The sequence below is a fragment of the Chroicocephalus ridibundus genome, chromosome 3 (genome assembly GCF_963924245.1).
Source record: "Chroicocephalus ridibundus chromosome 3, bChrRid1.1, whole genome shotgun sequence".
Classification (NCBI taxonomy): Eukaryota; Metazoa; Chordata; class Aves; order Charadriiformes; family Laridae; genus Chroicocephalus; species Chroicocephalus ridibundus.
The window spans coordinates 27389446-27417440 of record NC_086286.1 but is presented as its reverse complement, the minus strand read 5'-3'; the positions used below and the strand labels follow the sequence as shown (position 1 = coordinate 27417440).

The window sequence follows — 27995 nt, the reverse complement described above, 5'->3', positions numbered from 1 at the left end:
GCGGGGGGGCGGTGTGAGGGGGGAGGAGGAGGTGCCGGCGCCGCGGCGGCCCGAGGGGGGGGCGGGGAGGGGGCAACATGGCGGCTCCGTATTAACTTCCCCCCCTCGGCAGCCCGCGCTGCCGCCGCTCTCGCCCGCTCCCCCCTCCCGAGCCCTGACATGCCGGGCATGATGGAGAAGGGAGCGGAGCTCTTGGGGGGCAAGAGCCGGGCAGCCCCCAACGGCACTAAGAGCAGCAGCCCCTCCAACGGGCACTACTCGGAGCCGGAGAGCGGCGGCGGTGACAGTGGCGACGAGCACGGTGCGAGCCTGGGGCCGGCCCCGGGCCGCCCCGCCAGCGGGGGGGGGAGGGTGGCAGCGGTGGCGGCGGCGGGAGGGGCGGCCAGCCGAGCCCAGCCGCCTCCCCCTTCCCCGCGCCGGTGCCGGGGCGGCCGCCGCCGTTACTTCTCCGCCGCCGCCGCGTCTGTACTGCGGCGGGCCGGGCCGCGCCGCGTGTGAGGAGGAGGAGGAGGAGGAGGGAGGGAAGGATCGGCGGGGGGGGAGAGAGAGGGGGATGGGGGGGGGGTGGTGTTCGCGGGAGCGCGCTGCGCGGCCCCGCGGCTGCCGTGCGGCCCCGCCGTGCTTAACGATGGGGAGTGTCTCCCGGGAGCCGCCGCCGTCCCCATTGTTCCGCTGAAATAAACTCCCCCCCCGCGCCCCCCCACCCCCCTTCTCCCCGGCGGTCGTCGGGGGCTTAATCCGCGGCGGCGGCAGCGGGCGGGGTGGCGGGGAAGGCGTTGGGGGGGGGGGGGGGGGGAGGTGGCTTATTCCGCGCGGCGGTGGGGGCTCCCGGGCGGCGCGTCCGCCAGCCCGCCCGCCCGCCACACGGCGGTAGCCTGGGAGGGCGCCCGGCCGTTCGGGGACACCCAAGCCGTTAATTTCTCTCCCCCCCCCCCCAACCCCCCCCCCTTCCCTCCTTTTCCCTCCCCCTCTACGTTGCAGATGTAGGAATGAGGGTCGGAGCGGAATACCAGGCACGCATTCCTGACTTCGAGCCCGGTAAATCGCTTTTCGGCTTGTAAGACCTGACATCTTGCCGCCGCCGTTCACGCGGCGGGCGGGCGGGAGGGAGGGAGGGATGGGGTCGGCGCCGGGGTGGGCTCGGCTCGGCGCTCCCCCGGCGGTGGCGGGGGGGGGTCTGGTATTTATTCTGCTTTTGAGCCTTTGTGTTGGCGATCCGGTGCCGGCGGGGGCAGCGGCTGCTCTCCGTGCGCCCGGGTTGGGGGGGGGGGGGGGGGACATCGCGGTGGGAAATTTTCACTTCATTATCAGCCCTATCATTATTATTATGTGTATCCGGCGGGAGGCGGTGAAGCTGGAAAAAGGTTGGATGCTTCCCACACACACACACACCTACCTTTTTTTTTTTTTTTTTATCCAAGCCTCCTTACACTATAACGCATATAATATATTAACAAGGTGATTTTAAAAATATTTGACGAGGGGTGATGGATGTTGTCGGGCGGCGAACGCGCCCAGCCGGAAGGCGGGCAGACCTGGCTGCGGGCTGCAGGCGCTGGCTGGAAGAAGATGCGCTCGGTGGGAAAAACTCCTGCCCCTGGTTTTGTGTGCGGTTGTAGCCTCGCTAACCCCGCTATTGCAGCCTGAGCTGCTCTCCTCCGCCTTCCTCAACTCCCCCCCACACCCCCCCGCAGCCCCGCCCCGAGGAATACTGGGTACGCTCGCATAGCCTGGTACTGGGTTTTAGCAAGTTAATGGCTAGAATGGTATCTTGCGTTACTAACCCTGAGCAGTGAGGCCGTGGGAGCGTTTATCAGTTTTGCTGTAGTGGTCAGATGAAGCCTATCTACTTTCCTGTTCTCCAAACAGGCGTCCATTGGTGTCAGATGATTTCCTACCGGAAGAGGATTGGGCCAGAGCTGCTCACATAGTGCCTCCTAAAGCTGGAGCGAGCCCCTCTTGATGGGCGCAAGTCCCCACAGGCCAAAGAAAAGGCCGGGGGAAAGAAAGGGGGAGGGTGGGATTAAATGGATGCATGATCCTGGCATAAGGGAATGCCTTTCCCCTAGGAAGGAGCACGTAGTCCAGGTCCCTTTGTTAATAGAACTAACCGTTTACAGCCGTTATTTTTACATTGCCTACATAAAAATAAATGTAAATAAAAATGATGGTTTCTAACCTGCAGCCTGGGCTTGTTTTTCCTACAGGCCACTTAAATTAGAAAAACAACATAGTGTTTGTTTTTTCTTTTAATTAAAAGAACTCTTCTCCCCTTGTAGGACAGCTGGGGTTCTGTGGTTTCAATTTTGTAAACTATATATGCAATAGTATCATTGCATTTGTAACCACAGAACTAATTTTATGCTTTCTTATAACCAGGCTTTTTCAAGCTCCTAAATGTTCTTGGGGGTGGAATTCAACTGATGCTCCTTTACTGAATAACTGGGATTACTATATACTCCTTTACTTTATCAGTTTCCTTAATGATGGAAATCTTCCTTCGATAAGTCTTGTGTAAAAGGCATAATGTACAGTATTGTTCTTCTCAGTGTCTATTTTGGTTACTAGGCCAAGAAGATATAACTTCTTTTGGTACGCCTAAGTCTTACAAAATTTAAAAAAAAAAAGTCCATACAGTGTAAAAATACAGTACATACCACATTTGCAGATTGGTTATCTGAGGAGATCTCAGCAAGATCTCATGCTTTCATCTGTTTTATTTCTGATGACTCTTGAGGCATCATTTCTTAGAGATGGAAGTAATGCTGGACAAAAAGTTGTGCTCGTATCATAGCTACACTTAGATGGTTTATGTGTTGTATCAAATGGATACACTCCATTCTAGGTTTGCATATATGGACATAGGCACTATCTCTAGTATACTAACTTTAATGCTGTTTCTTCTTGGAATTGTTTTAATGCCTTTTTTTGAGGGTTTTACAGTTACATTAGAATGTGTGTTTATTTACAGTAACTTTGAGTGTTGGTTTTTTTTAACACCCTTAAAATAAATAGGTAAGAGAAGGGAATCGATGGATTAAACTGGATAGAAGTCTAAGATACAAAGTCAGCCCTCTGGTAAACGCAGAAAGAATACTAAAATAAGTAGAATAAATACCAGGCCTTTGGCCTCACTTAGCCTGCGTTTAAAAATATTTGCAAGAAATGCTCTACCTGAATACATTGAGGAAGAAAACATTCATGATTAAAGTTGTGACAATGGTAAACTTTTTTTTTTAAGCTGAGTTTGTGTATAAAATAAGAAATTGCTTAAAGAAAAAGCGAATCAACTGTTTTTCACTGTCTCTTGGAAGAAGCGGATTGTTGCTGGAAGCAACAATTAGAGGTTAATTTAAACAGGCTCTTTCTTACCCCTTCCCCTACCATCTCCTTTTTACAAGCAAGCCTTCAGATAAAGCTGTAACAGAAATAGCATTTTTAATTGTTACTAGATCCTGCTGCAATGAGATACATTTTTCTTGCTGAAAAAAAATGGTTTTAATAAAATAAAAATCCCTTATCTCCTTACCTAGTTTACTGAGTTAATAAACCATCTCCTGCACTCCAGATTTTTGTCTCCTCCTGCTGGTTTTCCTACAGTACTTTATATTCTTGAGGTGAAATTGTTCCTGCTTGTACTTTCTGACCCACCTATAGACGTGGCAGGATGTGACAAAGCTGGTATCGTTATGTTGTGGGCTGTTTGCATTCTTGTGGAAAGCATAGTGGAGAATGTCATCACTGGGGATGCACCACTCTGTTGTATCATCCACCCATGAGGTGACTGCTGGAGAAGTTTTATTCTACTCAGATTTGGACTTCTCTAAGGCTTTAGTATGAATTTTGCTTGCTTAATGGAGAAATACTTATTTCCCATTTACCCCCTTCTCAGGGATAGGAGACCATCAAGAAGAATTTATTCCATGCCATCTGTCCTCACATTCTCTGATATTAATTTTATTTATTTGCTTATTTACTTATTTTTAAGATTTCTTTGTTTTAGGAATTTAGTTCTTCCTCCTGTTAGTTTCTGTGTTTCTGTTCCTGCTCTCAAAGCTTAGGCTTAAGTGGATGATGGTACTTTGTATGCTGGAAAACAATATATTTTTAAATTGCTATGCTGCCCCATGATGCCCTTACTAAGTCTTGTATGCTTCAGTTTTATTCTCAGTATTTAGAGTTGTGTATCGATGCAGCACCATCTGTGTGTACCTAACTTCTCATGCTAAGCTGGAATTTAGAAAGTGTCAGTTTGCTGCTACAGATTCTCTGTTCTGGAAGCAGTGGAGAGTGCTTGTTGGTTGTCTTCAGACAGCCCCATTTTCTAAGTGATATTGGCAGAGGAGCACAGGAGCTGAAGTACCGAAACGTCTTCCTAGGTGGCTTGCACCTGGGGTTTGGGCAGAGACACTTGTATTTGAGGTGTATCTCATGGTCTTTCTCTTCCTCGCTGGCTTACAACTCTGCTCTTCTAACGGGCTTTGGTTAACTTGTTGCCTGGTACTTCCAACCACTATCCGTAATAAGAATGGATCTTGCAGGTAAAGATCATGTTGCCCTTGAGATACAACACAGCCTTTGTAGGGGGGACTGCTGCTTGGTTGAATACTTGGGGCACAAAGGACAAGAAGCAGTTCTCATAAAGGCGTATGGAGATGGAGGGGTCCCTGTACTGTAGCTGTGGACACCCTGTGTTGAGGACAGGATGCCTTCCTTTGAGCACAGTCCTACCTGTATGCATCCCATCCTTCCTTTGTCGTCTTTGCTTTCCCTTTGGCAGTGTGAAGATGCTACCTGAAAGGAAAGAGTTGCCTGGTTCCTGCTGGAGAAACAGCACTGCTTCGAAAAGGGGTGTTCTGGTGGGAGATGCTTGTTAGTCATGGGAGGGTGGCACCTCTGTAGGGCGGTGTCACCATATACATGATCTCCTGCAGACGCAAATGACAGGACTCTGAAACTAAGTTTTTTTTTCACTTTAGTACTTGAATACTCAATACCTGATAATGTCTGTCATGCTCACTTGTCTGCAGGTGTCTGGTATTTTTTTGGAAGAAAAAACTGAGGGTATGCTCATGTTAAGTTTAGACTTTTCTTGCTCACAACCTGAAATTCTGGTGCATTCTCTGGTGGTCTTGTTTCCTCCTCACTCTTAGTTAGAATGGAGCACAGGGTGGCAGTCACTTACTGGTGATTAAAAACTGAGTGGACAAGAGAAATATTGTGCCTGTAACATGTTTGCATTACTCTTCATGAAATACATGAAATTCCTAATGACTAAAAATGGCATGCTTTTTTTGTTCTAAGGGATAATGTTATATTATGGAATCTGTTCTTGTATACCAAAACCCTTTCAGAGTTTAGTACTGCTTATGCCTTGAAACTGGTGCTTTATGAATGTGTGTACATTTTTAACTTGTTACAGAGTTTAGGGTGCATTTAGACTATCTGTCTTGCACATCTCATTTTGGAAGATGCACGAGTTCTGACAAGTTCTTTTAGTTTTTCAAATTAACTGGTTTTCAAGTTCACGGTCATAATGGATCTAAAGATTGCAAAGATGATAGCAAATACAATACACTGCCAAACTGAAGAGGGAAGAGCAACAAAACATAGTACATAATTAGAAAGCACTGAGTTGTTCTCTTTTTCCAAAGCATTGATTTGTTATGTTTCCTTCAACAAGATGTAGAACCTAAACAAAGTGTGGAAGCTTAAAATGGTGTGGAAAGCTGTTTGTTTCACTGAATAAAAAAAAATACCTGTCCTTCTCCAAGAAGGACGCAAGGAAAGTTCCTCTGAGGCTGATTGTTCAAGGAATTCATACTGACACAAGTGTAAATGCTTCAGTTGTTGAGCAATGTCTTAGCAAAATAAACTGTTGTAAACAAATAAGAGGCTTTATGTACTAGTGTACATTTGTAAAATAGTCATGAAAAGTAACTATTAGTTAATGCTTTTCCAGTATTGGAGAGTTTTCTTTTCTTTTACGGCGTGTTTTTAAAAATCAGAGACTCTGTGATTTGGTGCTTTGTACAAGGTTGCATCAATATTGCAAAAATTGCTCAACCTTCCTGATAGGTTAACTAACTTGGACTGCTTCCCTTGGTACATTGAGGTAGAGGTGAAGCACAAACAAAAAAACCACAACACAAACCCCAACCCCCTGCAAAACCAACCAAACAAAAAAATATTACTTTTACGCATGATTACTTTCTACAGCTACACAATTCGGTTGGCTAGGAATATCAAAATTACATGGCTATGAACATAATTGTTTCTGGCATGGTTGTTAGTGTAGTTTCTTGTTGAAAGGATCAGGGATGGTGACTGTATTTACCCCATCTCTTTTTTTTTTTTTTTGTTTTAAGGAATCCTGACTTCACACAGTAGGTCCTGATACGCCTTTGATAGAGATAAATGTTAGAGTACTAACAGGCAATCATACGTTCCAGAAGACTTTTCCAACACAAGTACCTCTAAATTTTGCATCCATGCCAACTTTAGCAATGTGCTTTAATGCTCCAGTTGTGGTAACCAGCATCCTGTCTAATACCCAGTTACGACTGAGCCTCGTAAGAGTAGTGTTCAAATTTAGCCATTCAATGTCTTAAGGAAATAATGTGGAACTAATGATTTTTTTTTTTTTTTTCCCCTCCCCTTAGTAGCTGGGATGGACTTCTTAATATTTTACTTATTGTCCCCTGAGTAGTTTTTTTTCTAGATCATATTTATAAATACTGAGATTTACTTGTTTTCTTACAGGTGCCACAAAATATACTGATAAAGATAATGGAGGGATGCTTGTATGGTCTCCATATCATAATATTCCAGATGCCAAGTGTAAGTCCTTCCCCGCTCAGGAATTTGGATGCTTAAGTATACCTAAATAATTGTTTCTAGTGTACCTGTTTGCTTTTTATTTTACACAAAGTGAAATTGCAAATTAGTAAATTAAACAGAAAGCTTCTCTTTTATTTCTTTATTTAGAGAACTCCTGGGAAAGGAAAGATCACCTTCTCTTATTTTATAGTTAAGTCTTTGTTTCAAATCACATTGCCTGTGTTGTATCGTCATCAGTGTCTGTGAAACCTTCAGTTATTGATAAATGAACATCTAAACATGAGGAACTTGCTGCTGTAAATTTCTAGGAGCAGGAGTTGCAGTGGATATACTCAGAAAAGACGTGTTGAGGCCCAGTTCAAGAGGAAATTATTATTGCTGTCTTATCGGGAAAAAACTAAGCATTTTCTCCCTTCAAAAGTGACCTGAAATACAGGAGTCATCTGACTAAATGTGATCAATTATCTATTTAACCTAGTTTAAACCTGCCTTCTATGCTAGAATTTCCCATCTGCCTTCTATGCTACAATTTCCCGTGTGTAATATAAGTGAGCAAACTTTGAGGTTGCAGTCATGAGAACCTGGTCCTTAGGCCTGTTCCTAGTTATTACCAGTAGTTAGAGGTTTTTGTCCCTCTACGTTTGAGGGGGCGTACCTTCTAGTACTGCACAGCAGTTAGAAATAAATTCTTCTACAACTACAACTATTAAACACTTCATTCCTTTAAAGTACAATTAACTCTTTGCTGCAGCAGTTCATGGCAAGGACATCTCTGGTCCATTTGAATAATGAGGATATAATTATTTCTGTTTTTCAATCTTGCTTCCTTTCAACTACACTTAATTGCCACTTAATTGTGACTGTAGAAGGTGAATGGGAAGAGTTTGTTTCTTTAAAAAAAAAAGTACCCATTGAATATCAAAACCAGCAGAACTTAATTGCAAAGTGATGGAAATTGTTCAACTCAAAGCTCGCTCTAGTATGGTCAAATATGATTTAAAAAAATATGTTATAGGCAAATTTGATGACCAAATTATTGAATTTTCATATTCTCTATTGAAAACTGACTTCATACCGTGGTTAAAATTGATGTTGGTCAGTGAAAACTATATTAATACCAAGGACATGCATAATCATGGATCTAGGATCTCTTTACATTAATATTTAATGTGTTTGGGAATATGAACAGTAGAATAAGTTCAATTTAAAACTAAGCCAGGGGTCTGGTCAACCCCCACAGTGTGTCTGTGTTCTTAGGAGCGTGTGCCAAGAAAACACAGCCTTTGACTGACCAGCTAGTCTCTGATTTAAATAAATAAATTATGACCCTCTGTGGCTTTGTTGTAGTAAAAATCTGAAGGAAAACATCTTTTTCACTGAGAATTAGCTTGTGTAAAAAGTTTATAAAATGAAATGTTGCATGAAAGACAGTGGGCTTATCGGTTATTAATAAAGCTATGAATATATTTAGCGTTTTGGGGGACTTGGGCCTATGCAGTGTATTAAAGCATGGGAAGACTGTTTTCCTACATTAGATGGCTAAATCTTTGTCACCTTGTAGCAGAACTAAAAGTACTGAAGAATAATTGTGACATTGCTTTGTTACAGTGGATGAATATATAGCAATAGCAAAGGAAAAACATGGATACAATGTGGAACAGGTAAGTGCTATGAAACCAGAGTGCTCATTTAAAGGATTTTTTTTATATATATATAAAAGTATAACACAACTCTTATTTTTTTTTTCCCCCTTGGTTACCATTAATTAACGCTGTTTCTCTTCAGGCACGGCAGCAAACACTGCAGTTAAATGGATCCGCATACAGTTGTGGTCTGGATTCTCTGCAAAAGATTGAGCTCTTTGTTTTCATGACATGCTCAGCTTGTAATGTGCACTTTTGAAAGGTTTGGTATGTTTCTTGATACACTGGGCATGTCATGCAGTTGTGTGTGTATATTTAGCTAAAGAATTTCTTAGGAAAGCAGCTTACCAATTTAATGTTTAATATTAGAATTCAGATACGGTGCAATTTTGAACTATTAATTGCAATAGGGACAGCACTGGAAAGGTTTCATGCATGTTGAAAAAAAAATAGGCAAACCAACTTTAAGTGAGTGTGTTTTTTTTCAGAGGCAGGAAAAACAGAATCAAATTCTAGGTTTGAGAGTAACAAACAAGTTCACTTTTTTTTGAATAACCTTTACTCACCATCCCGTAAAAAGTACAGGATAAAACTTTGCTGGTCTGCACTTAGTTCTGTTGCAATTTTTTTCATAAATTAACCAATTTATGTAAAAGTGAGATTACCTATTACAAAAAAAAATTTGGTATACAAGTGGAAACAAGTTGTACAATGACGTTTTAGAGGATGGAAGGTCATAATAGCAAAGACTTGCTAGTCAACTGCTTTGCAAAAAAGAGGCTGCCAATGTTCCGATGTCCAGAATGTCTGCAGTTTGGTGATGTTTGATTATGGCTTGGCGTTTGTTAGGGGAGAGAGGGAACTGAGGAATCTCAAAATAAGTCTTTAAAAAACGACTGATTTTCAAAACTTCGGGTACAAAATATTTGTAGACTGTTCACAGTGGAATAGAAACTATCTTTGCAAGAGGTGCTTTTCACTTGCCATTTTAACAGGAAAAGAGTTTTGCTGTGTCCAGCTTATTAGAAGATGTGAAATCAGGGTTTTGGAGAGCTGATGAACAACTAGTGATCATGTCTGCACTGTATGGTTGAAACTTGAGTGGATTGCATTTCCCAATTCCCATGACAGGCTTGGCATCAAATCTGTCATTGATTCTTTGGCAGAAAGTCTAATCGGCATAAAATTCTTTAAGAATATCAAGACATGAAATTGTGTAAGAAAGTATATTTGAATTTCCATTCCATATTAGGTGCGCATGACATGGAAGTGTCTGTGCATTATTTGTGGATTGGAGAGTTGTGGAAAGACCACTCTCACTTTGAACTTTCAGACTTGCATTTTGTATGATCCTCTGGCTGCTGAAAAGTATTTTGTTTTCTTTTTTGAGTGGTCTGGTAATAAAGGCGTGAAGACCTGTAAGGAACTGTGTATGTGATACATGCTTGTAAAGGAAGAAAGTGGGTCAATTTGAGTCTGTCAGCCTAGTTCCTGCTACTTCAGAATTACTGCTGCCATGCCAACCTTAAATTGTCTAGCTTTCATACCTTTAATAAAGTACAGATGTGCCGACTCTTCATATCATCTCCAAAGAGAATTTTGTAACCTAAAGTATATAGCCAATAAAATTGTAAATACATTTTGAGGAGTTTGGATAGTCAAATTTTATTTTAAGTGATTAAATTGCCTATTTTTATTTAACCTGTCTCAACATGTTAGAAAGTTGACTAAATCCAAAAAGGGACTATTTCTTTTCAAAGGCTCTCGGCATGTTGTTCTGGCATAAACATAATATTGAGAAGTCCCTTGCGGATCTCCCTAACTTCACTCCTTTCCCTGATGAGTGGACAGTTGAAGATAAAGTCCTATTTGAACAAGCTTTTAGCTTCCATGGAAAGAGCTTTCACAGGATCCAGCAAATGGTAAAGTAATATTTTAATCAGAAGCATTAAACAGTTCAGATGCGCAAAGAACAAAGGCTCCTGTTGGGCTAAAATTACATGTTGATTTCTGTGTAAAAGCTTCAGGAACAACCTTGAATATAAGTTGTAAGTTAATTTCATTGTGTCTCTTGGCCTATAGCTTTTTCACTCTAATAAAAAAGCCTTTCCGTCTCCTCCCCCCTTTTTAAAAATGTATATAAAATACATCACTCCTTTCCATCTTATCCATGCATTTAAAATATTTGTGTAAAGGTGGTTGTAAATAGAGCTTGGGTGGAGTATTGTAAATAATCTTGGGTGGAATTTTAATTTTGAAAAGTATTAATACGTTAATGAATTCTTCTAGCTTCCAGACAAGACTATTGCAAGCCTTGTAAAATATTACTATTCTTGGAAAAAAACTCGCTCTAGGACAAGTTTGATGGATCGGCAGGCTCGGAAACTAGCTAATAGAAATAATCAAGGTGACAGGTAAGTTTTATATTCTTAAGTAGCTAACCAGAGACTGAAGTCTTTCTAGGTAGAGATGTCAGAGTAATTTCCAGCTATTGTTTCAACGTGAAGCATGTGTTTAGGCTTGAGGATCTGTGGTGATGTCTCTGCTTTTAGCAAGGGGTTTGGTACCTGTGCTTTAAGAGCTATATCGCTCCAGTTGGTCTGAGTTGTAATAACACACTTGAGTGCTTTAATGAATAACTGTAAAATCAAGGGGTTTAAAAAAAAAATTAAGTCTGGGAATGTGGTTTAGAAGTAATGCTTTATTTGAGAAGTCTAACCCTGTATTATTGTGTGGGGAGGAGAGTGTTTTTGTGGGTGTGGGGGTTTTCTGGGTGGTTTGTTGGTTAGGGTTGTTTTTTGGTTTGGGTTTTTTTGAACTAGAATAGAACTACATCTGAAAGATCAACCACAATAAAGAGCTGTAGCAATTAGAATGTCCAAGTACTGTTTTATAACAAAGCTTATATAAAATCCTTTTTTTAGGAGACTTAGAACAACTATCAGTCAGAGAGAATTAGAGCTCAAAATAGTTTAAAATTGTCTTGTATAGAAGGGAATGACGGTTCCCCTAGTTACTATGAAATTAAAATTATATTACACTTGGTATACTTGAATATTAACTTGCACTTTTAAAAAGTGATTTAGATGTTGAATGTATAAGTAACATAATCATATTTATATTGGAAAGTATGATTTTGCATCTATGGAAAACAAGCAAGAGTCCATTAAATTATGTTATTGAAAAGAACTCCTGAAATCTAAAATTCGTGTGCTTCCTTAGTGTCCCTATAGCTGAAAAATTACAGAAGAAAATCAGTTTGCTTCTAATACAGAATTTTGGGAGGGGGGGTTGTAATAACCAGAAATTTTGGGGGTGTTTTTACATTAACGTATTCAGAAATTATATTGTGTGAATGACTGGATTGGACTCAACTAAACTGTTATCTTTTCAACCTTTTCTCTTTGACTTAATTCAGCAGATTTCATTTTGCTCCCCAACCCCCCCAAATTGCTAGATCTTGAGCACGTTGATGAACGAGCAGTCCCGTGTTTTCCCATCTTATATTGCCGCCTTTTGTTCCCTGCAGACTTCAGCAAAGGTTTATTCATGCACCTCGTGCAGTGGTTTGAAAATTGATCTATTAAAACTAATGTGACAAATGAAAGGTGATTTCTAGCCTTGGTATAGTTGACCATGCAAGTGTTCACGTTGGCACAAGTAGTTGAATTGAAGAAAGGTGACACCGAATTTTTTGGCAGCAGTATCAACACTGCTTAAAGTAATTTTGAAACTACTGTTTAGGATTGCTTGTTTATCATAATAATTATTAGAATTTAATAAAGGAAATGTGTTTCTAACAGCTTCCGTTTGAAAACTATGAATAACTTTGAGATGCCATATACTTAGAGAAGATACTTCAGAGTAGAAAATTCTGTTTTACCCTGATACATATTTATATTTGGCGTTAAACAAAAATAGATAAAATGACCAACTTCTTATAATCTGTCCACAGTGATGATGATGTAGAAGAAGCTCATCCAATGGATGGAAATGATAGTGATTATGATCCAAAAAAAGAAGCCAAAAAGGAGGTAACAGATAGATTAATGGTGAATGTCGGTTTGTTTGTTTTCTGTGAATGTGTTACTGTGAAGAATATGACTTGTATTAAGGGGGTTTAGCTTGCAGCCTGCCGAAATCACAGGGGCTTTAGGTGATCAAGATCTTGACAACTTCTGATCAAAACAAAATTTTGTCATATATTTTTGCCATTCTGTGGACATAAATGCGTCTTTCATTATCTTCACTGTCTTCTGAGATATCTTCAAGTTTTATAAGTGATGTATGCTATCGCTACCTGATAAAATAACATTCCTCCTGACTCTGTCTTGTTAATATGTTTATAGTTTTACTGGTTGTGAATTATTGGACTCTAAATGTTTTCTTTGCATTTTAAAATTAAATGACAATTTTCCAAGAATAACTTTTTGGTTCTTTCAAAGCCACAGTGAGGTTATGCATTTCAACCAATATGTGGCTTTATTGAGATGCTTTCTACTAATAAGTGTAGCAAAAAACATTTTTGTCTCCTCTAATGAGCACTTACTGTTAGATTTACAGATAAGTGCTGTGTTTGGAGTATGTTCAAGTTTGGGTTTTTTTGGGGGGTATTTCTGGTAAACGTTAGGTTATTTATGAACAAGACTAGAAAAACACAGTTAAGTTTGTAAATGTTTGATTATTTGCTTGATCAACATAATACGTTTTTGATTTTCCTAAAATGAGATAGTTCATGCTTCTTGAGAATATGAGGAGAGGTACTGCAAAACCTCAACATTCCTGTGAAGTGGTATCTAGGATTATTAATAAAACTTCGCAGTTCTACCAAAAATGATGTTGAGTAAGAGACGGATAGGTTTAGATTCCATTCTCAGCTTTGCAGTGACCTTCAATGTATCGGTTTACCTAACTGTCTCAGGAAGGGGGGCAGAGGGGAAAGGACAATTACAATTACCCCTTTCTGTAAAAGAGTATGGGATTTTAATTTTTTTAACATGCCAGGATATGTTTTTTAGAACTTGTAATGGCACAAGGTCTAATAATGAACTTTTTTACTTTATTCTGCTGTTGTAACAATGTTCTTGCAATTTGTTGATTTGAGTTGCTGCCTAGGCCACTTCTAAATAAGAGCTATTTTGTTCAATTTACGTGGTTATTGTTTGAATCACTACATGCAGTCCAGAATGAAAGTAGCGTGTTCATAGACTTCTAGGAACAGGACAAACAGGTTTGCATTTTCTGATGAGCTATTTGTATCTACATAAGATAATTTTGTCGACTAATATTTCTGGTAGGATTTGCATACTTTCACTTCAGAAGAAAATATAAACTGAGTAGGCTACTTGAACATCCAGAGCAACGGAAACTTTCTGTTACCAGAGAAAACTAAAACAAACCAAACATTCTAGCTTGGCAAGACAAAAGCTTGAGAGAATATTTTCACTTTAAATCCAGATTGAACAGACAGGAACTGCCATTTCATACTGAAAGAGCAATGCAGAACCAAAAACCAAATGGTATAAATAGGCCAGAAGTAAACTTAACCGTAGGAATTTTAGATGTCAAAGATGTGAGGCTCTATATCAATCTTCCAAGGAAGGGCAGATATCTTAAGTGCTTTTAAGATGGCCTCTATGAAGTTTGTGGACTGGATTAAGATGTTACATTAACTGGGAGGAGGATGTGGCAGAAGAGCAAAATGCTGCTTGCTGATCTGTACTAATGCTACAGAACATAAGAATAATGGCTGCTGCAATTGTTTTCTCTTCACTGTCATCAGATGTCCACCTCCTCTTAACCTGCATGGATGCCAGCAGGGAGGAGCAGTAGGGAGCTGCTTGAAATAGCAAAAAGCCTGAATCCCATCTCTGTTCTGGTACTAAGCATTGCTTTGAACTGGAAAATCCTTGCAGGGAAAGTAACTTTTGCTTCTCTACTCTTGGTCTATAGGGAACCTACTCGCTCTATGGGAGTCACATACATGCAGACTAGCTGCCAGCAATGTCCATTGAAGACAAAGCTGAAATGTTTAGGTGCCCAAACATATCAAAACAGCAGTTACAGAGACTTAATCTCCTCTTTGCTATCCCTTTCCACTTCAAAAAAAGCAAACAACAAATGCTGCAGTTCGCTAAATTACATGGATTTTTATAATGACTGCATAAGCACATCCGTCCTGTCTCTTCCAAATCTCAAATCCTCTCCCAAAGCAAATAGTGCTGTTGCTTTCCATAGAGCGCTTTCGGCAGGGAGAAGTGTCATACTGCTTTCTTACCCGTTTTGGTTGACTTTATCTCATTCTTCTCCATTGATTTTCACCTGAACTCTTCACACCTGACCAGAAATAAATATATAAATTCACTGATTACTTGGTTTAAACATGTAATATATATATTCTTTACCTTCTGCCTACATAAGTAGTTCTTGATTTTTTGCCCCTTTTTCACAATATTCAGACTGGGATTTCTGTAGTGTTTATTGTATTTTCAGCCGTGTTAAAAGAAGTTTCAAAAACTGACCTTTCTAAGACTAATGCAGGCTTATCCAGGAAATGGCTGGTACGCTCCATCAGCTCATCTGCAGGACTTAGTTTGGATACTACATGCAAAGGAGGATGTTAGCTTAGGGTTTTTTGTCATAAATACGACGTTACAATGCTATGTGATACTTTATTCTTGAATAAAGTTGTATACAAGATACTGTTATTCTTTAATGATTTATTTCTTGTAAATTAAAGGGCAATAATGATCAGCCTGTTCAGACCAGCAAAATAGGTCTGGGTAGAAGAGAGTATCAGAGCTTGCAGCATCGCCACCATTCTCAGCGTTCCAAATGCCGTCCACCAAAAGGCATGTACCTGACCCAGGAAGATGTGATAGCTGTTTCCTGTAGTCCCAATGCAGCCAACACAATTCTTAGACAGCTGGATATGGAACTAATCTCATTGAAGCGACAGGTACCATGGGTTATTGGTCTTGTTTTGTTTTCATCTCAGATTGTTCTGATTGTAATGATTTTGAAGATTATCTGTGAAGATTCTGAAACTTCTTTAATGTGAGTCTTCCTAATTTTGTTCCACAGTTATCACCAGAAATGCTGGACACTAGCTGACTAGCTCCTCTTTTGTTTTGTTTTCTTATGTTCATCTGCTCTTGTGGATAACATGAAATAAGATTACTTTCTTTAAATAAAAAAAAGGGGGGGGGAGGAGGGGAGTATGGCATGAAAACAATGTTACAGGTTTGGGGGCAGGATAAAACCAGTCATGTTTGATTTTTTTTTTTTAACTTTGTTGAAAGTATTTCTGTGACAAGTGAGAATAAGACCAATGAAGCAGAGGAAGTTACATTTGTTATGCTTAAAATTGTAGCTTTTCTTCTGGATGTCCTTCCCCACATACCATGAAAGCATAGGTGGGGGGGGGAAATCATGGGCCCAGTTATTTCTCTGTTTGAATTGATGAGCTTTCTACTTCTTATTAAATTCAGAAAAGATTTGTAGTCTTCACCTTTAAGAGGACAATTGCCTGCGTCCTTTGCATGAAGAAGTTAACTTTTGGCACTTAAATTTGAAACACAGGATCTATTCAGCTTCTAAGGGTACAGCAGTATGTGCATGCTTGCTTTCTAGGAGCCATGGGGCTACAAAGTCAAGGCTTATCTGCTGGAATTTTTGCCTCCTTATAGACCGCTAAAAGCTGCCATGTTACAAAATCATGGAGTGAATGAAGGGTTTCATGGGGTTTTTGCTCCCTTGTATTCTTTTACAGGAGAAATATGCTTCTTTCTGTCACAGCAGGACTCTGGGGCTAAATAGCATAGGTGGGTTTTACTCTTTAGCCTAAGTGTAGGTGAGTTACAGCCTTGAGGTTGTGTTTCTCTTTTTTTCTTGCAGTGATCTCTGAGATGCAGCCTTTGGAATCTCCCACTGAGTTGTCTGCTTTTGTGTCCATACTTAAGAACACTTGTAATAGCTGTGCACCATAGTATGCAAAACTATTTTCTTACCTATGTTACCTTATGTGCATCGCTGTCAGGTTTAAATGGTTAATAGATATGTATATGTACACTTTGGAAGCTCTCTGCTTTTTATAGACTAAGATATTTTATTTAAATATTTTAAATCAGTTCAAGAATCAACCTTAAAGGAAATAATGATAATCTAAGGTCAATAAAAAGCAGTCTGTCAGAAGGAACTAACTGGAAACATCTCATAAACCTTTTTTTTTTTTTTAAAGTGCTTTTTGGAAGAGAAGAAGTTAACGTATACAGTACATCTCACTTAGATTTCTAAGAACCAAGTTTTGTGTCTAGAATATTCTGCATTCTTCTTTAAGAATATATGCATCGTTATCAAAACTTGCTCGTTATGTCCTATTTTTAATATTCCTGCAGACAAACTGTTCTTCTGAAAGACTGGCTTAAATATTTTTCTCTCCATAGTAAAATGTGCTGTATTTTTTTTTAATTAAAAAGAAAAAAAAAAACAGTTAAAAATAGTGAAGCCTTAAACCATAATATTTCTCTTTCTAACTTAGGAGGTACTCTTGTGGCAATCCTAGTGAAGATATATGTGTAAAGTGACCAACTTTCTTTGTGGAGCTGATTAACTTTGTTGTTTTTGACCAAGGTTCAAAATGCTAAGCAAGTAAACAGTGCACTTAAACAGAAAATGGAAGGCGGGATTGAAGAATTCAAACCTCCTGAGGTAAATCGGAATAAATATTAGAACTTGTGGCCTTGCACTTACATTAGTGGGAAGCCCCAGAAATATGTTTTGCTGCAGCATAGTGTTTGCATTTCAGCAGCAGCTTAAACAGGATCCATTGAATTACATGCAGGGGTGAGTCTGGCTTCTTTACAAGAAATTAGTGGTAGGCTTCTTTATGGCAACTGACTGAACAAAGAAGCATAAAAAAAGTGAACGGTTATGTCTGTTCATGACAATAGGGAGCTGAAATTGAGCCCTGATATATGGTCTTTTTTCTGAATAAAAGTAGATAATGTAGAATGCTAGCAGGAAATTCTATGTTCTCTGTGAAAACGTGACGATATATACATTTGGGCATCTGAAGTGAATGATTTATTACTCCTGAAGTTCTCTTTTTTGCTTGTTTTAAAGGCTTGGATATGAAACATAACATGAATGCAAAACACTCCAGACAGCAAGTCCTAATAGTATAGATAAATGTAACTATAAATTCAAATTCTGTCTGCATAAAGATCATGAGCTTGTGCATAAGATACGATGTAGCTGGTACTAAGAACTGCAAAAAAATAGAGAAAAAACTATTGGTGTAGTTCTAAGCTCAAATCTTTAAATGCTATGTTACTTCCTCTTCATAAAGGCAATCTTAAACTATAAATTTATGGCTTACAAGCAAGAGATTTCTACCAGTGTTACAAAATGTAGTGTGAGTAAAACACATTCTGATGCTCAGATATTTTGCAGCTGTTGAAACATTTTAACAATCTTTGTGCCATTTTTCTGATTTTAATAGTCTAATCAGAAAATCAATGCCCGTTGGACCACAGAAGAGCAGCTTCTTGCAGTACAAGGTATGTTAATAGTAGTAGCGACTTGAAATCTGATGCAAAGGATTTGAAGAGATACTCAGGCTTATGTTTGTATTTCCCTCTAACGAAAAGCTAAACTTTATCTGGTCAAACAAGAAAGTCACTGGGAAGGCAGCAAAATAGTGAGAATTTTTAGGGCATTCATTCAAGCAACATGACACTGGTCTTTCAGTTACCCATATTAAATCTTGAATAGAAAAGTTAAGCCGGGTTTAACAACTGTAGTAGTACCAAAAAGTCCCTTCAATCATCTTCTAAGTCACCTTCCATGAATTTCTCTAAAGTAAAAGTAAAACTGTTTTACAGTTACTTTTCTCTGTTCATGAGGAAATAAAAGAGCAGATATCTACCCAGTGGAGGCCTTTTAACAGTCTGAATCTGGATACTTGGCTAACAGTCGTACTGGAGAAAAAACAACGTTACCTAGTGGGCCATTAATACAGCAAATTTGAAATTGTTTCATTTATATAAAGGAAAACTGACTCTTGTCTTGCTTTAACGTCCACTGCCTAGTCAAGTAACATGCAAGGGAAGTATCTGGAGAGCCTAACGCTGTCTTGAAGATGCTATATATTGACTTACTTCTATGGATCATCTTTTTTAAGATAATATGATCAGCTCAGTTATACACATCTGCTTTATTTCCCTGTATTCTTCACCTTTAAAATAAAAGGCTGAATTTTAGTATAAAACCTTCACTTGGATCAGTGTGTCAGGTGCGCCATACCTAGTAGTTATTAGCCAGATGACTGAACCTAAAGTTAGGTTTATTTTGAAGTGTGAGTAGAAATACTGAAGAGCATGGTGTGTCTGAAGTCACGCCTCTTAACTTACATGCCTCAGACTGGGATTTGCGTCTCCAAACCGTTTTCTGTCCTAAATTCATCCTTTCAGTATTGCTAACGAGCTCACTTTTTTTATTTTGTTCCCAATGCAACCGAAGGAGATGCCTGTCTTTTTAATATAGATAGTCTAGTAAGTAGAGTGCTTGCTGGAGAAATGGAGAAAATCCAGGTTCATCGTGCCTGCCTTAGCACGAAAGGGTTCAAACTGTCCTGTTTTTTCATAGTTTAGTTATCAGAGCTCTCACTAAGCATCAGTTTGGGAAGCAATAAGAATGCATTTAGCTTTTGTTAAGCTATGGCACTATGTGAATGACAAGGTAAATAATAAAACTGGAGCATGGGCAGAAGAGAATGAGGGTTGGTGATGACTCCCTGGAGAGGAGTTCTAGTCTTCTGGTCTCTTCTCTAGGAAATGCTTTGTGTTTTATAAAGGTAGTCAGCCCCGATACTTAAGGGTGGGGTGAGAAATCAGGCCTTCTGGAAGAAACCTGTTTTAATTGAATTTACATGTGCTTCTTATATGTATTGTTTCTTTCCCATCCCCTTCCTTATGCCACTGGATAAAATGGAGGTGAGAGAGAACCTTAACACCAGAAACAAAATATTATTACCTGTCCCTTACCTACTGCCCAGTAGTAGAGTCTCCCTCCTGCAATGAGAGTGCTGTACGTATTAATCTCCTGTCCCTCAGGCTAAGGACCCTGATCTCTTGCTTCAAAATAATTGCTTGAGCTTATGCATGAAGGAGCCACGCTGTCTTTTCTCTGTTTTTAGAAGAAAGTAGCTATGGTAGCTGTACTGAAAGCTACCATAATGCGTGTTAGGCTTGAACTTGGAAGTTGACTTGAGCATTTAGTTTGTACATTTAAAGTAGATTTATTTCATCAAATGTGCTGGTAGATTTTGGGATGTGCTTTTAATAATTTTACAGAAATCATAAGCATTCAGCAGGTAGGTGTCACTTCTATGATTTGTTCACTTGAATTTAGACGTTAAATCCAACCATGGAAATCATAAAAATAATCTTCAGTGATACGATTTTGAAACATGAAAAAACTTGTGATTTGTGGACTGATCTCAAGAGATTGGCAGTAACTAAAGAGGAGGTAATGAAAAAACCCACCTTAAAATAGAGCTCAGCGTGTAATCTTAAAAGCAGGATGGCTGCCTGCAATGGGGTTGTGTACTCAGACTCATGATCTCTGAGCCGATCTTTTGCAGTATAATTTATGAGGTTACGGTTCAACTTTTAAGTAGTTATTGAATGTAATGCGACAGTTCATCACTTGGAGTGTTCTTTATTTATGTGTAGAAATGTATGACCACAATCATGTTTTCAAGCTAAGATCTCAGCCATATGAAAATTGCAGTTGCAGAAATGTTTTAAGACTTGTTCAAAACAACCAAATTTGAATTGAAAAGCAGTGCATGACTTTCATAGCGTTGCAGTGGAAAACAGTTGGGACAACCGGGATCTAACTCTGTTCTGTGTTAGGTAGTTGCCAGGAGCACTGTAATCCCATCAGAGTGAAACTGCAGCGCTCGTAACCCAGAGGTTGCTATTAACTGTTTCTGCCTTCTTGTGGTCCTTTTTGTTATATTGCTTTGGACCCAAGCTAGTGTATTGTGTGTTTCTCAGTGTTCGCTGTGTTGCACAACACTAAGCAGCATAGACGGCATCAAACTTGGATTTATGAGTTTCTCCGAGTTAGAGATTCAAGATGAAACATCGTAATAGTGAGCCATGCACATGTTCAAGTGCAGCTCTGCAGCTGGGCAAAGTTTGGGAGAGATTGAAGGATTCCCATGCTCGGGGCTACTATCAAATGAGCCAGGAGAAAGGCGTTCATATGTGTGAAGTGAGGCTATGCTGCCATCTTTTTTTGAGCTTCACTTTCAGCAACCTAATAAGAGTATTCTTATTGAATAACAGTTTAAACACTTCAGAAATAATTTGTGTGGTGTTTAGCACAGAATTTGTATGAGGATGTGTAAGTAGTGTGCACCGATTTGAAAGGGATGATGGGTTGGCATCTACTCTTACAGAGATGCCAGCACCTTATGCATAAAACTTTCATAAACATATATTGAACTTCCTCTGTTTCTGATGCAGCTTAAAAGGATTTTACTACATCATTGTGTAGAAGTCATTGTGGTGATGCTAGAGCAGTACTAAATAACATTCTGAAAAGAATCCAAAATGCGTAGTGCTGGGTGTAGCTAAAATGAGGAAATCTTACGTTCTTTAGATATTTCTTATAAGTGGGCTCTCAGTGAATGCAAGATACACTGTTTTCAAGCTGTTTGCTTAGAAATAGGCTTTAAGACCTTATTTTTGACAACTTTAGTTGAAGTTAGCCAACAGGCTCAGCTGTTTTGTAGATTAAGGGGAAGGAAGAAGTATGGACAGCATAGTAACAGAAAAGGCTGAAATCGCTAAAAGTCTGAATTAGGTTTCAAACAAAAATGTGCTTTGTTCTGCTGGGCACTTTGTTCACTTGATTAATAGTACAGGGTGTTAGATATGTCGCAGTGGACATGTAATGATCCTTATAAATTAGTAAGGGTGGTAATGGTAGGGTGATCAAAGAATTATTAAGACACTGGAGGGAGCACTCTGTGGGCACACAAGGCTTTTAAGGAGTATAGCTGATACCTTGTATGACTGATAAAGCACAGAGCCAAATCCCTGTCTTTGCTTTGCCTAGATACGTGCCCTCCCACATGCGCTGATAGGTCCCTTTGTTTTCTTTCCAAGGTTCTTGCAGTCAGGATGGTTGGATTCTTTTGTGTGCCCCAGAAAAGATCTTAAATAATGTAGCTGGGCCCTTGACAGTTGAAACATCAGCTTCGGATACAGAAATTGTTACTATCCCGGAGCTGAACTTTTCTCTTAAATTGCAGTCAGTGTACATTACCACATCAGAAGTGCCTATTAATGAAGAAAGTAGAAAAGAGCAGAACAAGCTGAAGGTCATACTCTTCACAATTAAGTTGAAAAGGAACATAGCTTTCAGATTTGAAACAACTCTCACTTTTTGAATCCTTTGCTTCACTTTCTGAAGTGAGGCATTAAATCAGGCATAAATTTATTTTCCTGTAATGAGACAGCCTGTCCTCTAAGCACTGTAATATGTTCCGAATGAGTTTAGTTATCAGGAGCTTCACAGAAGTAGTCAAATTGTAATTCACTCATGCATAGCTGAGAACAGAAAAAAAAAAAAGTCTTCTGTTTACTCAGTCTAGAATAAAGCTCTGTTTTATTTCTCTTAGTCTCCAGACTTGTGGACACTTGATTAAAAACCTACTTTGTGGAGCTAAAAGCTGTGTTCTAGGATGCTGGAGAGTTTGAGGATTTATTTTCTTAAGCAGGAGAGAGGAGGAATTAGACACGTACCCTAAATACAACCAAGAGAAGATCAATAAACTTTAGGTTATAATTCCAATTTTAGGTTAAACACTATAGAATGTTGTAGTCAAGGGGGTTTTTGTGTTTATATGCAAATGTAGTTTTAGAACTTTAAAAAGTACATGTTGGGATTTTCTTGTGAAGGATTTACTTGTGAGGTGCTTGTAAACATGTGTGACCTACTGATGTCAGTACGAAAATGGATGATGCAAAGATCTTCTGTCATGCTGCTGCTTGCTGGATGATTTGATCCTGGAGGTTTCTGCTGGGCTGTCTTGTAAAGAGACACCAATAGCTTATATTTACATACATTCCCCAAGGTGGTTGTCCCAAAACCCCAGGTGGTTCTACCCAGCGTAAATGGTGAATGAAAGCTTTAAAAAGACTTTGTCAAGTGAATGCTTGCCAGTTGCTCTTTGTAGCCTCAGTAGAGCATGGCACAAGTGGAGGAATGTGCAGTGTATCGTGATTTATGGAACCGTGCCCCCCTATTCTGCCCTGGGTTTGGTCCAGTAGCTGCTGCCCTCCACCACTCCTGCTGTGCACAGGTTGTGGGCAAAGAAACATCTGCGTGCAGCTGGCACGGAGGGAACCTGTAGAAGCTGTTTGTCACTTGACATTTCTAGTGTTATACCCTGTTTACAACTATACACGTATGCTCGGTCACCCTCCCGCTCCTGTCTTGAACTTGTCTCGGGCTTCTGCCCTTACTACAAGCACACTGAAGGCTTTACTTTATTTGTCAGAGGCCATATCTCTGTGGTTTTAGGTTGGGAGGCTTGGTGAGTAAGCCAGGATCTTTAAGAAGAGCAGGTAATGACCTTTTAATAAAGTTCTTGATTTGTATGTTGATAGCTGTGCAATTAAAAAAAATATTTTGTTTTAATGGAAATCAAGGCCTTCTCCTAATTGAGAAGACCTCCTAATTAGTGAGTCCTTGGTTTGCAGGTCCCATAGGTTCTCTCTATAAATACATCACACGTAGCTGTGTCTGACTGATTCTTCACAGCTATGTTATTTACTTTGCCTTCCAGGTGTCCGAAAATATGGTAAAGATTTTCAAGCTATTGCAGATGTAATTGGCAACAAGACTGTTGGCCAAGTGAAGAACTTCTTTGTAAACTACAGGCGTCGGTTTAACTTAGAGGAGGTATTGCAGGAATGGGAAGCGGAACAAGGAACCCTGGCTTCTAATGGTGATGCTTCTGCTTTAGGGGAGGACACAAAAAATACTTCTAATGTGCCATCAGGAAAGAGCACTGATGAAGAAGATGAGGTGTGTTTTGTGTACCAGAAATAAGTAAGCATGGGTTGAGGAACAGCATTTTATTTAGTGATATAATGTAAGGTTAACTGGTGTGGAGTGGCAAACCGCATTCTAAAGAATGATGATGAGCTTGCATAGAACTTCAGCCAATGTCGTTAACCAGCTGGGAGCAGGACTGCACCTTTCATAGTGACTGCACCTTTCATAGCGTTTTATTGTTAAAATACAGTTCTTGTTCTAGAAGAAGACTCTTGCTTCGTAAATATTTTTTTAGTTCTGCTGTCCATAATGTTTTGGTTGGTGATTTCTTTTCAGTAACTTCTTGGTTTTTTGGTTTTGTTTTTTAAATGCTGTTTCCTGTGTAGTGGACAGTGGCAGCCCAACTGCATGGCGTTCTGGCTGGGGTGGCTGTTCACGCGGTCTTGTCTTTGTCCTTTGTGCAGGCACAAAGCACTCCGGCCACTCAGTGTTTAGGCCCTTCACCTCCAGCACAGGCATCTGCTCCAGCACCTACCGCTCCCATGGCAACTTTAAATCAGCCGCCCCCGTTACTTCGTCCGGCGCTTCCTGCTGCTCCTGCTCTCCATCGTCAGCCTCCACCACTTCAACAGCAGGCGCGATTCATTCAGCCAAGGCCAACTCTAAATCAGCCTCCCCCACCGCTCATCCGCCCAGCTAATTCCATGCCTCCTCGTCTAAACCCAAGGCCAGTGTTAACCACGGTTAGCGGCCAGCAGCCACCCTCGCTTATTGGAATTCAGACAGAATCTCAGTCCACTCTGCACTGAAGAAGTAAAGCGGAATTATGCTAACTCCTACATTTGAAAAATAGAATCGATGTACTTTTTTTTTTTTTTTTTCCAAATAATGAAGGGGAGAAAAGAGCGAGCCTTCACAGGTATCAGACCAGTTTTACAGAGGAGCAAGCTAATAACTAGAAACGGAACCACGTGAATGACCACCTGTATAAAAATATTTTTATGTCGAAGACTTGTACAGCAGAACAATGCCTACAATACAGCCCTCCTCTATATGAATAACTGTTGAAGGAAGCTAACTTCTTAAATGAATAAATGTTCAACACACCAAGATTTTGTTTAACTGATTTTTACTCTATTTATTTTATTACTGTTCTTTGTAGTCAAGCATCTAACTACAGGAAAGTAGTCTGGCAAATCTAGGAATAGATAATATTGTAGAAGATTTAAATGTAGTGTTGAGTTTTTTTGTGTGTGTGAATTTTTATTTTTTTTTTATTTTTTAGTGCAAAAAAATAATGGCCTTAGGTTCAGAATTTTTGGCCCTGTTTAGATAACAGTAGAAGCATTTCATGCACTTGTAAAATGTAGGTGTTTCTTCTCTTCATGTTTTTCCCAGAACACTTTTTCTTGTTTAAAAAGGTACTGTCTTATTAAATACTCCTCTGAAAGAGTATTCTGAAGACTCAGTGAGCTGTTGTACCAAACTTACTAAATCTCACGCGTGTTCTACTCACAGAAGTTACCTGAGAACAGGAGTCCAGTTTCCTGCTGCAATCTCTGTTGTGGGCTGGGGTGGAGAGGCAGGCAGCAACTTCCACCACCCAGGGGGATGACAGGAGAGAAACCATGTAGTGAGAACCATTAATTCTAATTTGTTACTCCACTAATTCTTCCAATTTAAGTACAGTAGAATTTCATTCCTCTGAGAATGGCTGTCTGGAGTTCGTGTATGTGTTAGATCATTGATATCTTGCCTAAGAATTCACAAGGGAAGTAGAGAGGCTGATGGTGGTAGTAACATATTGTGGCTGTAGAGTTACCTGCTGCCAGCCCAGTCTTACTGTTTAATGATTATCTCTGATTTCTGCAATTTCTGGCGGAGTTGATTAGCAGAGTTGAGGCTATTGTGGGGTTTTTTTTGTTTGTTTTGTTTTATTGACTAAGTAAAATCTGCACTTGGGTATTAATTATTGCTTCCAAATTTTAGGAGATAGATAGAAAGGTTTTCTTCCACTGCATTCTTGATTTATGCCCAGCGGTGTTCTAGGGGTGGGTGTGGGTTTTTCGGTGGTGTTTTGGTTTGTTTGTTTTTTTTTTTTTAAATGTAGATGCCTCTACCCCTGAAGTAAACCAGGCTGCAAATTTGAGTAGCACTGTTTGAAACTGTGTGATTGAATCAAGCTATTGAAAAATATTGCATTCTTGACTATGTGATAACATTCATGTTGACTGCCATACTATTTAGAAAATTATTTTTGCTTATAGCTGAAATGGTGTTTGAAAATCCTTTTAAATCCATTGTGTTTATTAACTAGATTTGCCCTTCACTAAAATGAGACTTCACTTGAAAATGGAATGTGCTCTCCCTAGGCTTTTTGACAGATAAATTAGATGGTCTAACGATCGGTTTAGCAGCTGGCTAGGGTCTTTTTTTTTTTGTGCGAGGGAAGTTCTTACAGCGTCAGATCCTATTTCATTTGTAAAATAAGTATTAAAGTTTGGTAGTTGTGGCCTGAACTACAGTTAAGGTGTTGACCTTCACTTAAAAATATTTTCAGATCAAACTCAAGAGATTTTTCTTGCTGAACAGCTTTCGCTGGTGCGCTGAGGTCTCGTACAAAAGGTCCTTCTTACAAATTTTATTTTGCATCAGAGCAGAGGCGTAGCCACTACGTGAGCATCAGATGACCTCTCGTCTAAGAAAAGCAGCATTGTAAAACAAGCACCGAGGAAGTCGTGGTCACTGAAACTTGTGTTCTGGGAGTCATAAGTGTCCCCTCACCAGCTACACACAAATCTGGCCGCTCTCCACACTTCAAAACCGATACAAAACTGATCTGGTACATTTTGACGTCTTAAATATCGCAGTTTAATTGTTAACGGTGATAAGATACATCTTCAGGATTTCTTTTCTTTTTTTCTTTTTTTTTTTTTTTATCATTGGGTCTCCGAGGTGTGTGTATTGTACCTTTGCTAATTTTTGTCTTGTCTCTTGTCGATAGACTTCAGTATGCAGAATGTTGGGTGTTGCAGTACAGTTGGCCGCCACCAACTGCTATAAAACTGTTCAGTACATTGTAATTCCGTTTAATCTTGTTTAAATATTCTATAACTGGGCAAAGGTGCTGTATTTGAAAGGGGGAGGGAGGGAGGGTCAGAGATAGGTAGTATTTCTTAATTTACATACACTGTAGCACACAGTAGGGAACTCCTAGCATTTGTAGTACTAAATAAGTATGTACATAGCAAAATGTCTTTATTGTGTGCTTTGCAGAATATGTGCATACAGTTTGCACGTCCTGTTTTGGGGGGTAGGGTTTGTTTTAAGCAGTGTTTGCCTGGAGAGTGATATGCTTGCTGCTTAATCAAAGGATTAAAGTTTCAAAGAAATCTGTGTCTTCTATTTTTATGTACCTTGTAATGGTCTAATATGTTAGGGCCCTTATACTGTGATTCTCTTCTAAATTCATTTATATTTTTTTAAGAATTAGAAATAAAATTATACAATGGTGTTGATTTCAGTGGGAAATTTCTTTTGCCATATCTAGTCTCCTGTTTTGTAATGTAGTAATGAACTCTGACTTCAAGGTTGGCTTAATTTTGTCACTTTAAAAAAAATGTAAAATGTTTGCACAGTAAAGTTTGGCAGAGAACATGTATCCTACATTGTTCAAAGCTAATGTAACTCTACAGCTTTTTGTACAGTTTATTTTAGTTAATAAAGCAAAACGGTACTAAAAAATGACAGATTTTACAAATGCAAGGCATAATCTGAACTACATGTCTTCTAGGAACCACACTTGCGAAATATGGATGTACAAGAACTATCAGAATTAATTGTTGCACTTTAAATCAGAATGGGTATGAAGTTAAGCAGGTATTTCTGCATTAATAAAACAATCACTAAACATTGCACATCATAGTAAAGCACTTTAATTTGTCTTACAGTTGGTCGTGAGCGAAAGGAATTATAGTTACCTCTGTCCTTAGGTTTTTTGTTCATCTTTATGTTGTTGGGACTTTTCTTAAACCGTACCATGTTTATTCTGGAAACTTCACAGTTCCTAGAAAACAGAACGCAAACCAGCAGCTTGTATGGGTGTGGGAGTTTGTGGATGAATAGCGCAGAATCGCAGAGCGTAGGGAAGAGTTTAGGATGGAGGTTACTAGAACTCTCTGTCGTGCCTCTCGCTAGCAAAAGAAAGGAACAGACTTGAAGTTACAGCTGATGCCAGGCAGAAATGTGGTTGCCAGGCAAAAGCAAAGCCGGGGCAAAGACAAACATCTTGAAGTTGTTTGTTCAGAGGTGCGTTTCAAAAGGCAAAGGAAGTTGTGGAGGAGTCAGCAGCTGCCACAGCTCCAGTGCAAAATGGTGCACTGTAAATTGCGCCGAGTACGACTTGGTAGTTTTAATAAATGTGGTGAACCTCCA

General features: G+C 39.6%; 1 protein-coding gene across 6 annotated transcripts; it reads left to right on the top strand.

Moving 5' to 3' along the window:
• The first annotated feature begins 5 nt into the window (after positions 1-5).
• On the top strand, positions 6-27079 carry RCOR3 (REST corepressor 3). Of its 6 annotated transcripts, none has more exons than XM_063328523.1 (12): positions 6-301; positions 982-1038; positions 6763-6840; positions 8449-8501; positions 10244-10405; positions 10773-10897; positions 12439-12517; positions 15223-15441; positions 17115-17192; positions 17986-18043; positions 23350-23591; positions 24026-27079. In XM_063328523.1, exons 1-12 carry the CDS (start codon positions 160-162, stop codon positions 24368-24370), a joined length of 1638 nt encoding a protein of 545 aa, XP_063184593.1. In that variant the 5' UTR covers positions 6-159; the 3' UTR covers positions 24371-27079. The 6 variants fall into 6 exon arrangements, with proteins under 6 accessions (XP_063184593.1, XP_063184592.1, XP_063184598.1 ...); XM_063328522.1 differs by having other exon boundaries at positions 12439-12535; XM_063328528.1 differs by lacking the exon at positions 23350-23591.
• The last annotated feature ends 916 nt before the right edge of the window (positions 27080-27995 follow it).

Bases quoted from the DNA above. Each gene is read 5' to 3' on its own strand.
- RCOR3 (XM_063328522.1), top strand. From the start codon at position 160: ATGCCGGGCATGATGGAGAAGGGAGCGGAGCTCTTGGGGGGCAAGAGC. The intron at 12,536-15,222 runs GTGAATGTCGGT...TGTAAATTAAAG, and splicing joins AGGTAACAGATAGATTAATG to GGCAATAATGATCAGCCTGT. The intron at 17,193-17,985 runs GTAAATCGGAAT...TGATTTTAATAG, and splicing joins AAGAATTCAAACCTCCTGAG to TCTAATCAGAAAATCAATGC.